The sequence below is a fragment of the Anarhichas minor genome, unplaced genomic scaffold (genome assembly GCF_050575085.1).
Source record: "Anarhichas minor isolate MPS153535 unplaced genomic scaffold, ASM5057508v1 ptg000058l, whole genome shotgun sequence".
NCBI classification, from domain to species: domain Eukaryota; kingdom Metazoa; phylum Chordata; class Actinopteri; order Perciformes; family Anarhichadidae; genus Anarhichas; species Anarhichas minor.
Window position 1 is genome coordinate 6564645 of NW_027466504.1, and position 12067 is coordinate 6576711.

Here is a 12067-nt window from a genome sequence, read left to right on the forward strand (position 1 = left end):
CATACTGTGGAATAATGTGTTATCTTTTAGTAATTTGCGTTATTACGAATGTCAAAGTGATGTCGGAGGAGGCTTTCTTACTTCTGTTCCAGTTTCACCCTGGCTGTCTGTAAAGTTGTTGTGGCAAACGTGCAAAGAGTTGCCCACCATTGAACATCTAGCAGGCCCGGTTCAGCATTTATTTGGAGTTGGTGGCCAGCAGACAAATATAAATCCAATGTTACTTTACTTTTTAGCCATAGTCTGGAATCTACCTTCTGCTCTAGGAAATATTTTGTGCCGAAGCGACTAGATTCACAACAGTGGGTTTATAAGAGCTTTGTTTGCTGAAAACATCTGGGTGTCGCAGCTGGAAACAGGTTGAAGAGAGCGTTTGGACTGAACCAAAAGAGTAAAGTTGCAGGTCGTAAAACCAAAACAGAGAGCTGAAAGACATTAAAATCTGAGCGGGGTAGTGCCAGTTTCTAATATTTCCTATTTTTACCTACTACCCGCTGTAATAGTTTGTTATCATTACCATATTGTGATGTGCAAACTCAGTGAGCCATAGCTCAGCTGATCATTTCATCTACCTCAGCCAGAAACCAGCAGATAAAGACTGGAGCTCTACCCACATCCTTAGATACGGAGACACAGGTGTACCTGTCCTCAGAGCGCAGGTTTCTAATGAGAAGAGGAGGTTGTTGTTTGAGAGAGAAGGCCCCTTTGTTGTGCATCGGTGCTGCCATGCCATGCTGACAACAAAGGTTCTGTTGAGCTTCAGTGGGCCGGTTCAGAGGTCCCGTTCCTCTCAGCCAGGTGAGATAAAAGACGGGTCTGGCTATCAGTCTCCCTGGGGGCCGTCTGTCACCGGCCCTTATCAGCTGAGAGGCCTGCGAAAAAACCTCCAGGATGTTCAGCGTGGAATGTAATTCACCTGCACCCCCGAACCTCTTATTAGTTCCACTGAGTCATTAGACTCATGTAAACTATGCAGTCTATGGAGTGGTGTGTTAATGGGAACTGGTTGGAGTAGTTTGGAGCAGGCTTGCCTTCATTTCCCTGGAAACTAAATCCACTTGATCCCATTATGTAATAACATAAGCCATATAGTCACTGCTAAGAGAAGACATCTTTGCAGACTATTCCAACTGCCTGAGGCGAAGGATGCATGAGAAACACGACTCCATGCAGACTCCAAATTACCATAACCTCCTTTTCTTTTATTTACATCAGTCTGATATAAACTAATCAACTAAACTAATAATGTTATACTTCTTTTTATTCATTTGATTACATTGTGTCAATGTTTTGCGGTGACAGGGGGCTCCGTTTTATTCTGATGCTCGGAGCAATTCGGATCTGATCTCTCCATTGATCCATAAATGTGCCTTTTATAAGAGAATATTGCTTTTACCGATGTTGTACAACAGAGAAATATTATAGCATCATAGCATTTTATAGCATCACACACTGTGTGTGTGTGTGTGTGTGTGTGTGTGTGTGTGTGTGTGTGTGTAAGATAATTATGTTCTGTATATATATATTTTTTTTAAATGCGTCAAACCAGCTTTGGCAGTCAGTCTGTGACAGCTGGACGGGTAGCATGTACCATCACAAATATCTGGCTCCGTGAACAGAAGGCGCTCATTAGATACAGGAAGTGCATCGGCATGGGAACCACTGAGCATCTGCATCACCAGTTGTACCTGCGAGGATTTATGCAACTAAATGTGAGGATACTCTTTCCAATCGGATTCAATCATTGAATCTGTGAAGCAGTGTATTCCTTTAAATGTCTGCTGTGAAGTAGAGAAAAGTGAAAACGGTTTTCTCCCTCATGACTCTGAATGCCAGTCATACGTCGGAGGTTGATCTCACGGTGAACTTGTGAACAAGGACGGGCAGGAATGACACGTCTCCTCCACGTCAACACCAGACCCTCCATCTGGAAGCATCTTTTAAACGTCAGCAATTGACACTGGACATGTCATGTCATCAACACTCCTCACTGATGAAGGGGGGAAAAAAAAGAAACTTCAAATGGAAAGTGTCAGCACCCGGTGCATTCAGAGTCAAGCAGCTATACACCATCTGTTCTCTCCACTCCCTGCGTTCGCACATCCTGATCCAATCAGTGAGTGCGAGGAGAAGGGGCACTTGATTGGGTTTGTTTTATCATCCTTGAGCAGGAGCCTGCAGGAATATCCAGAGTAAACCATGAGCAGATGGCAGAGTATAAACAAGGAAAGTAAGGTGCAAGAAACTTCAATATTCTATAGTATGTATTGAGCAAGAGATTTTTCCCCTTCTTATAAACTTTTTTGGTAATGCTTTATTTTGTTGGTTCATAAATTCCAAATAGTGTCCAATTACTTAGGAATTTTAAATAACCATAACATTAGTACACTTGCAAATGATTGATAACAATTTTAGGAATGGCTCAGCATTTAGATACCACTTATATCACATATGGTAAATATGCAGCAACATCCAGCAGCAGGTTACCTTAGATCAGCATAAAGACTGGAAACAGCTTGGTTTTGTCCTGAAGTACGACATTTTTACAGACTAATTGAAAACGTTGGATTTGTCATGTCTCCATGAGCTATCATCAGACTGTCTAAAATGATATTTAAATATTAAATCAACACTGGATCAACACGAGAGGAGTGTTGCTGCACAAAATAAAAGGAATCAATCCACTCAAAAAAGAAGAATATTTCAGACATGGATGTGAAACTGAGGAATCAAATCTGCCCTCCCACTCCTCAAAGCTGTAATTATATCTGTATATACTTATCTGTATATCTATATATTCTGACAAGAGAAGTGGCTCAGCAAGAAAAGCCTAATAGTAGTTGTAAGTTGTAAAGCTTGAAGTGGAAAGATCAAATAGCTGAGGATGATAGGTCTGTAAACTAGAGGTTGAGAGTTCAATCCTTGTGTGGTGCAGTGAGAGGAGAAAGGAGAGTAGAAGTTGAATATGCTGTGAAGTAGTAGCTACGTGTGCAAGGTGAGGTAGCCCAGTGTGTTGGTGGCATAGTCTGAACACTGGAAGTTGTGGGTTCCATCCTTATATGGTACTGTGGATTTTCAGCCACCCAAAATGAGGAAGTCAAATAAACAGATAAGAGTTTAAAGTGCATGGCATGGACGCTAAGTTCGAATTCCCATAAATGTTTTTATTTGAATTGAAATGCAGCAGTAATGACCTCCTTATGACCCATCTGAGCACATTCATTAAGTAGAAGAATATGGGGAAGAAGTGAGTAAAGAAACACTGGTCATCTTTAGTTTGGGCCTGAAAACTTATCTGGAGACAAGAAAAGAGAAGGACGACATAATAATTAGCATGGTGTGTAGACCAAACAATTACTCTAGAAAATAAGTGTAATAAATAATGAAAAAAGTCATTAGTTGAGGAGAAAAATGTTGGTTGCAAATAAAAAACTGCAACAGATGTTTTATGACTAATACTATGACTGTATTTTTATGGGATGCTCTACTATGACTTCTTACATGTATGTTTCATGATGTGCTTTGTTATTTCCATGAATTTTTAGGATTTTTTCTGAGTTACTATACTATGACTTTTTTATGACTCTTTTTCGACATACTATTCTGACGTTTTTTCGACATATTATTGTTATTGTTAGACTTTTTTCATGACTTTTTTTGACGTATTGTTATGCCTGGATGTGTTTGCTGTGCTGTTGTCCCTTTTTGCCTCTCTAGTAGCTCTGCCAAGGAGGACTGGACTGCGAAGGAAGTGCCTAAAAGCTCCTGTGCCAGCCAGCAGCAGAAGGGGAGTCCTCTGGTGTGGGGACTGCTTGTCTTGCTGCCTCATAATTTAGGATTTTGGTTTGTCTTGTTTGTATATTTCATCCTAATAAGTCCCATCAATTTGATTGTTTAAAACGTGTCATCTGTTGTTGATTTGGGTCAGGAGTGGACTGTTGTTCCCCAACAGGGCTACCTGACGGTGGGGTATAACAATAATAGACTTTTTTTCGAGATGCTATATTATAACTTTTTAATGAATTTTTCAAGATGCTATACTACGAATTTTTTATGATGTTTTCGACATACTATGACTTTTTATTTATATTTTTTGAAATACTATTATATAACTTTTTTCAACATGCTATATTGTGACGTTTTATGACATTTTTCAACATATCTTATGATCATTTTTTGTCTTTTTTCGCCACTATGACAGATTTTAATAATTTTTCAACATACTATACCATGACTTTTTAATGACTTTTTTGACATACTATAGTATGACTTTTTAATATGTTTTTGCATAATATGGTATGATTTTTTTCAACACGCTATACTATTACTATTTATGACTTTTTTCGACATGCTATACTATGACATTTTGAAATTTATTTTAACAAACTAAACTATCTGTTTTAAACTCTTTTTGAAATACTACACTGTGACTTTTATGACATTTCATGACATACTATAATATTACTTTCTACATACTATACCATGTTTTTTTATGATGATGTTTGACATCATATACTACGACTTTTTTAATTACTTTTTTTTGACATACTCTACTATGACTTTTTTCGACATGCAATAATGCAACTTTTTTCGACATACTATATATACCATGACTTCTTTTGACATGCTATACTGTGACTTTTTAATGAAATTCTTCGACAAAGCATACTATCCCTATATCTTCCTTCCTTTAACTGAACCTTGAAGTGAAGTGCCATTGTTATGAATACAAACATGCTGGGTTTCTAAACCTGACATATAATGTTTTTTTGATAAGAGATTACATTGCTTTTCAAAGTCCACATTATTATCACCTCGGTAACAACAAGTCATGTCTGTGTTGTGGTTTGCTTTGCATGTATCAGAGAGAGGCATCAAAGCACCTTGTCCATTCATCTGTCTCAGCCTGTCCCATCCCGCCTTCGTCCAGTCAGACGGAAAATTGCACCTTTGGGATACAGTGACGTGATGTAGAATCTGTAGTGTAACTGCGGTTAGCGGAACTCCATCTCTCTCTCTCTCTCACACACACACACACACACACACACACACACACACACACACACACTTACTGCAGGCTACTCATACCTGATGATGAGTCAGCTCAGAAAGAAAGTCATATACAGTCTATTATATTAGTCTGTAGTGCTGTAGTTACTGTAATTTATTTTACAGAATGGAGTGAGTAACTCTGAGTCATCCCACTCTGTCATCCTAAACTGTATCAAGATACATTTTTAAAAAGGGCAAAAAGTTATGCTTTAACTGCCCCTTTGGCAAAAATGACCACCAGTGGAGAGTGTTGATATAGCAATAAGGTAAGTTAGATAAGTTGCCATGGATATTGTATTTTATAATTCATTGTATCTTTAACAGACATCACTCTGCCGGATCACATGTTACTCGGTTGTGTCCTAGCTCTGGTGTCAGTGACGTGCCAACAGTGCAGTTCCAGAGAACTGTTAAGGTTGTTGTGACTTGACAGAAATGAGAGCCAGAGATTACTTAAAGTCACAATTAAGTAGCATTTTGTCGGTCCCTTTTTTTTTTTACATACTGATTTCTTTTTGTGACTTAGTTCCGGCTGAGACAGAAACTGGAGTTACAATGAAGGTGGTCGTCATTCAAGAGCGTCAATCAATAGTATATGTCATAACATCTCTCTTTTATTTAGAAATCAGTTTGTTTATTGGCTCACCGGGTTATTTGTAGAAAGATCTCCAATTGACAAAGATTCTATAGTTTTTATAGAAATTGTCCGAATCAAAAAAATCGAGTCTGAAGTCCTCAAAAGTCCGCTCTGGTAATTGACTTTGCTATGTCCCAGCCAGGACTGAATTGAGATTGGCTGATCTTCCAGGGTCCGGGCTCTCAGGGCTATACTTCAATGACCACGCGCAGTTTGTCTTCCTCCCTGCTGCGCTAGTTCAGGGGCTGGTCAGGAGAACTCGGGTGTATCGGCACACAGAGGGGGGCTACGGGAGGCCTGCCAGACTTTGGGAGGTCCTGTCTTTTCATGAGGAACACCAAGCGTAGAGCCACACTTTGGATTATACAAAAATATTTTTCCACTGTTGTGACAATAAGTCCTATACTTTAGCTACTGGCTGCGAATTTATCTGCGTTGTTTCGACATGTGCTCAGAAAACTGTAGAGCTCTTCTGATGTTAGATGATTGCTTTGAGAAGGTAGAGAGCTTTGAATGATGCTTTGTTTGCTGCTCTAGAGGATCCAAAGTTGACTTATGTGATGTTCGAATATCTCGTTGAGATTTGGCACCATCTTGCTTAGTAATTATGAGATGCGTCCTTGACGTTGTGGTGATCAAATGAAGAGACGTGCTGCCATGAGGACTACTCAATCTGAGTGGTCTTTAATGGCCTCTTCACAGTGCCTTTTTCTTTCACCATCCTATCAAGTTATGGTAAGTGAGTCGTTAGGTTGCACGTTTTCCTCTTCCGTGTTCACAGTAAGTCAGTCTTTACATTAGTGAAACAAAACGCGCACAGATTGTTTATGAATGGCTGCGACCAATGCATTGGATTTACACCTCTTATTAACACACACATTAACAATGGCCATCCAGCGCTGAACATACCCCAAACGTTGTCCGGCATGGATGGTCTAGCGTCCCGATATCTAATGCTTGATGTCCCGTAACACCCCAGTAGCAGTCAACCGTATACACCTCAACGTACCAGTTGTCCAACGACGGTCTCCATTGTTCCCCAATGAAGCGACGCGTTTTCGATGACTCCCAAAGAACAATTGTTTAGACATGTGCTCAGAGAATTGATACACAAATTTACCAATACTTTATATCATAGCGTTTATTTTGCCACTGGTGCACGACAGTGTCCGTCACTTCCAATAAGTTCGATCGCAAAGTTAGAACAAATATCGCCACGCGATGTTTCGTCCGGGCGCGGTCAAAAACTGTTCGCCTCTTTCCCCAATCAGCAACACCTGTGATCACTGGCGTGAACATAAATAGGCTGAAGCCAGCCATAGGCCTCTAACAAATACACCAGCTAGTGCTGGAGGCATATTACACATAAACACAAATCAAATACGTAACACCCTTCTATATACTTCTATAGGCTTCTATATACGCAAAAGCCCATTCAGAAAATGGCAAATTTACATTGATTTACATTTTTTCGGCCTCAAAGAGTGGCCACCATTGACACAATTGATTGAAGCAAGTGAAAAATACAAATTCTGACTCATTTGACAATGATGCTAGTGTCCATGGATGGGAGGCTGCTGGAGGCCCCGAACTCACAATTTACATAATCTAAGTGGAAAAGCATATCGCTGCTCCGATCCTGCCCCTGTGTACACGCAGGTTGACAGACTCCACTTGCTACCATGACAAGTGCCATCAGGCACATTTAGACTGTAGTTCATACATTCCCCTGGCCTCGATAAAATCTCGCATCTACGTGTGTGTGTGTGTGTGTGGTCGAAGTTGGTCTCTAAATCAGAGGCAGGGCTTGATGGCAGCACCTTGACAAAGAAAGGACGGCTGACTTCCAGTTATTATCGCTCTCCCTTCTGTCGCAGCAGCAATGTAAGGCATGTTCGATCCAAATCTTTCAGATCTGACGAATGTTCGCTATTTTAGAGCGTCTTAATGATGGGAGATAATGAATTTGGTGTCACTTGGTCAAAGGTCTCACAGATGAGCTATATGAGGAAACACTCATGTCTTGATTTGTAGGTGACCTGCACACTTTCTATTATGCATATCTGGTGTCACATACACTGCTCAGGGCACGCCAATACAATGCAGGGCTTAATTCTCGTCAGATTGATTAAAAACCCAGGAGCAGCTAACGACCTTTGTATCCCAAGTAATAAGCTCCGTCCTCTGATGACTCACCTGTCCCTCTGGCTTACACTTGTCCTATCCAGACTCGAGCCAGGATTAGTTATGAAAGAGGTTTAAACCTGGCCACTGTACGATCACAAACACACACACACGCGCACACCCACAGAGGCACCCATAGATCAGAAACACCCCTGGCCCAGATGAACGCCCCAATTATTTTAAAAACCAACAACAAGGGAGGGTCACAAGAATATAATAGGCGAAAAATGAGGGGGATCAAATATACTCAAGTGTTATCTTCCTGCTCTGGAGAGGCTATCAGGTGTTTGGCAGAATGACACCCTTAATGACCGGCCTTTGCAGGGGATTGGTGCCCAGTTGAGAGACATAGCGTGTGACTATGTGCAGCCACCCAGACAGATAAAAGAGGAATGGTGTCGTGCAGGCAAAGACACCAGGTCTCACCAGTCCCTCAGATGCCTGCACGTTCTTGGAAGAGTCACAAGCAGCCTGTTAGGGAAGTAATTTGCTTCTCCCCCCCTCTACATCAAAAGGGAAATTCCAACTTTACACTTGTAAGTTCCCTCTTCACTCATCCACTGTTTACATTTCTCTTCCCTTTTTAAGGTTAAGGGTGATAAAAGGTTTTGAGCTCATTTACTGCACGTCTGTCATTTAAACAAGCGTGTTACTCCTTCGCATGCAAGCGCTAGGTGTTGTTTGTTCTCACAGATAATAGCAGGCTACGCTTGTCACAGCATTTTTTTGATTTATAGTTTATCTTTGTCATTTGTTTTTGTCCAAGGTAATTGAAATAATTAGACTCTGACACAAGACACAAGCACATGAGCTGCAGTCAGAATGCTGTCAGGTAATGTGAGAAAGGGTTGTTGTGATTTGTGATTGGGGTTGGTAGTGAAACAGGCCTGCACACTGTTGCGTGTGAACCTCTGGCGCATTGCCAGTTGAGAGAGGAGTAAAAGGACAGGTTGCATAAGAATTGAGTTATGTTTTGATTTTGAAAGAGTGTGTCTCACGGAATATGTGTTTGAATTGGCAATACGCATGGTCAAGTGTCACGTAGAGCGCATTTAATTAGACATGTGATGACACTGATTGTTTTCCTTTCATTTGGATTATTGCGCTCTATAAATGCTTTTGAAGTTTAGTATAAGCAGGCTCCGGTTACAGTTCAGTCACAAATGGAAAACTTGGCCATAATGAAAGATGCCATGTGGTTTCTGGAACGCTGTGTAACAACGGTGAAAAGCAAAATGCTCATTTTAGGCCTTTTTTTTTCAATATAATTTCTTCTTTTTTCATGGTGTGTTTAGTGGGCCATGTGCCTGTAGTCCTTAATATTTTTTCAGATTTTTGATTATGTTTTTTTGTATTCTCATAGGGATTTATTTTAATAAAGCCTCTGTGATACAACTAAATAACACATGCTCATAGTGACTCGAGCAACATCAGAATTTGGGGAAGTTTTGGAAACAGTAATATTTCTACATCTACACTATTGCTAATGTACAAGCGGCTCTCTTCACCACATTTCCTTTAAATGGCACACACATTTATATTGTCATGCAATGCAAGTCATTATGAGTGGAGTTCCTGAAATCATTGCTTGAAGTGTCTGGAGAGCTCATTGATGAGAATCTTGTGAACTGCTGGCAAAAAAAAACACAGTTCATATTCTTGATTTAGTGGCGTCCTCTCGGGGAAGAAACTCGCAAGCGCTGCACATTTATCAAAACTACAACTCCCATCATGCAGTTTACCCGGCAGTAGGCTACTTTCGCATCGACCTCGGGTCGCGCGTGGGGTGCCGGTAGGGCTACAACACATTGGTGTGAATGAACAGCGCGCTCTGGCAATGGACGGAAAAGCTGTGAAGGCGATATTGTTCGACTTGGACAACACGCTCATTGAAACAAGTCGGGCAGGTGGAATAGCGATAACAAAGGTGATAAAGTCTGATATTCTTCTAGTAGCATTTAAAGGTAGCTTCCATATTTGTAACGTCAGCCGAACGGTAAGCTCTCGACCATAGACCGTTTACAGGAAGTGCTCAATGAACTCCGTGAACAGGACGTGGACTACTGGTGACTTTTACTTATTTCAGAGACACGTTGTGTACGTTTGACACCAACTACATGCATCTGATAGCTATACTTTGAAAATTCAAATTGTACATAAAGTATAAAACATATAATCATTAAATAGCTCTTTATCATCAGGGCATAACACGTGTATTGTTGCAGATTAAACGGCCAAAGAGTAATGCAAATGTTTATGCATCAGTTAATAATTAAAAAAAATATTTCAAAGCATAATAAGTATCTTTTTTCTAATTTAACTTCATTACTAGTAATGTAGCATTTTATTACCTTGTTGTATTGCTACTTAAGTAGACTTCACCTTTTTATTTATGTGCATGTCATAGTGTTGACGTGTTAAAATGTCCATTGTCTCACACACACACCTTAGTTTTATTTGCACCTGTCAGGGCGGAGCAACTCACACTGTAGTATTTGTACTTTTACTTCAGTGGGACGGGGACGTAGTTTAGAGGCGGTTATGAATCCTGGATGAGGTTTAAATAGTGTATCTGAAAAGTACTTTTTGACCAAAAACAAATCTTAAAAAGTGAGCAAAATGTCTCATTTAGTATTGCAAAACACGCAGGCATAGATGTGAAATAAGCTGATTTATAGTATAAAATGTCAATTTTAGTCTTTAATTAGATACGTCACCATTGTCTGACATCAGGTAGAAAATGATGTATATATTCACATAACAGGTTGCTGAAACCTGAATGAGTGTCCTCAGTGGTGCCTCCGACCGGGCTTCTTCCACCACTGACTGTTGTATGGCACTTTAGCCTAAACTTCTAAAACAATCCCTGACCTCTTGTGGTTTGTTGTTGAATTAGACATGCATGCTTTAACCTTTAAATGGTCATCTGTTCCGATCTTACAGACCAGTGAACTTTTGAAGACGACACTGGCCCTCGACGACAACACCGTCGGCAGTATTTGTGACAAGTTCAAGCAGAAGCTTTTCCAGGAGAGCTTCGACCCCTCCGCCGGCAGAACCATCGACGACGTCCGTGTGGGTCACTGGGAGGAGAGCATCCGGGAGGCCGTGGGCGGCTGTTCGCCACCCTCGCTGGCAGCTCAGTGCTACTACCTGTGGAAAAACAGTCGCCTGGAGGTTCTCAGTCTGTCCACGGAAATTTGCGACCTCCTGAGACAACTGCGCGGCAGATACAAGCTGCTGCTGCTGACCAACGGCGAGGCTCAGACTCAGAGAGAGAAAGTGAAGGCAGTCGGGTGCGAGGACTTCTTCGACGCCATCGTGGTCGGGGGAGAACACGCGGAGCAGAAACCGTTCCCCTCCATCTTCACGTTGTGTTTCGACATGCTGGAGGTGGAGGCCCAGGACTGTATTATAGTGGGAGACTCTCTGGACACCGATATTCAGGGGGGCTTTGATGCCAAACTACGAGCTACGGTTTGGATCAGCAGTGCGGGAGGTGCTCTGCCAGATGGTTCAGTGACTCCAGACTACACGGTCCCTACTGTGCTGGACCTGCCGCATATTCTGCAACAACTGAATTAAGGACAGGTGGGGATTCAAACCATGTGTGAAGCAAGAGAATGGGGAGGACCGTCTCTTCAAGTGGGAATTTATAATCATAGAAATATTAAAAGATGAACGTCATGATCAATTTCCTGACTTTCAACTAGGGTACTTTTTCTTTTTCTTTTTTTTTTACTTTTGTGCATTCTGCTAGGAATCTTACACACCATCTTTACATAAGTCTCATAATTGTACTAGAGTACTTCTATTCTACTCCACTACATTTCAGAAGCATTTGTGTGTCAGCTATGGTTACTATTGGGGCGAATCAATATGGCCAAAATCTTCTATTCCGATTTAAGTCATTTCATATCTCAATAAATATATAGATCACAATATAGCATGTTTTCTGGTGATTCAATAAATCCATTTTAAATAACCATGTTTTTTTTTCCCGTACTCCTGTGTTAATTGAATACTTGTAAATTCATCATTTTCATTAAGAACTTAAGTGCAAAATGATCAGATTTTCTGAGACATTTGAGAAAGTATGTGCTTGTTATTCATTTTGACGTAATTGTATCACGATGTCTCGATAAAATTTCATCAGATGACTCCATTGAAAGATGAGAAATGATATTGAATTAT

At 40.7% G+C, this 12067-nt stretch overlaps 1 protein-coding gene across 1 annotated transcript; it reads left to right on the forward strand.

Moving 5' to 3' along the window:
* The first annotated feature begins 9576 nt into the window (after positions 1-9576).
* Positions 9577-11858, forward strand: nanp (N-acetylneuraminic acid phosphatase). Its single transcript, XM_076077039.1, has 2 exons — positions 9577-9800; positions 10817-11858. Exons 1-2 carry the CDS (start codon positions 9711-9713, stop codon positions 11456-11458), a joined length of 732 nt encoding a protein of 243 aa, XP_075933154.1. The 5' UTR covers positions 9577-9710; the 3' UTR covers positions 11459-11858.
* The last annotated feature ends 209 nt before the right edge of the window (positions 11859-12067 follow it).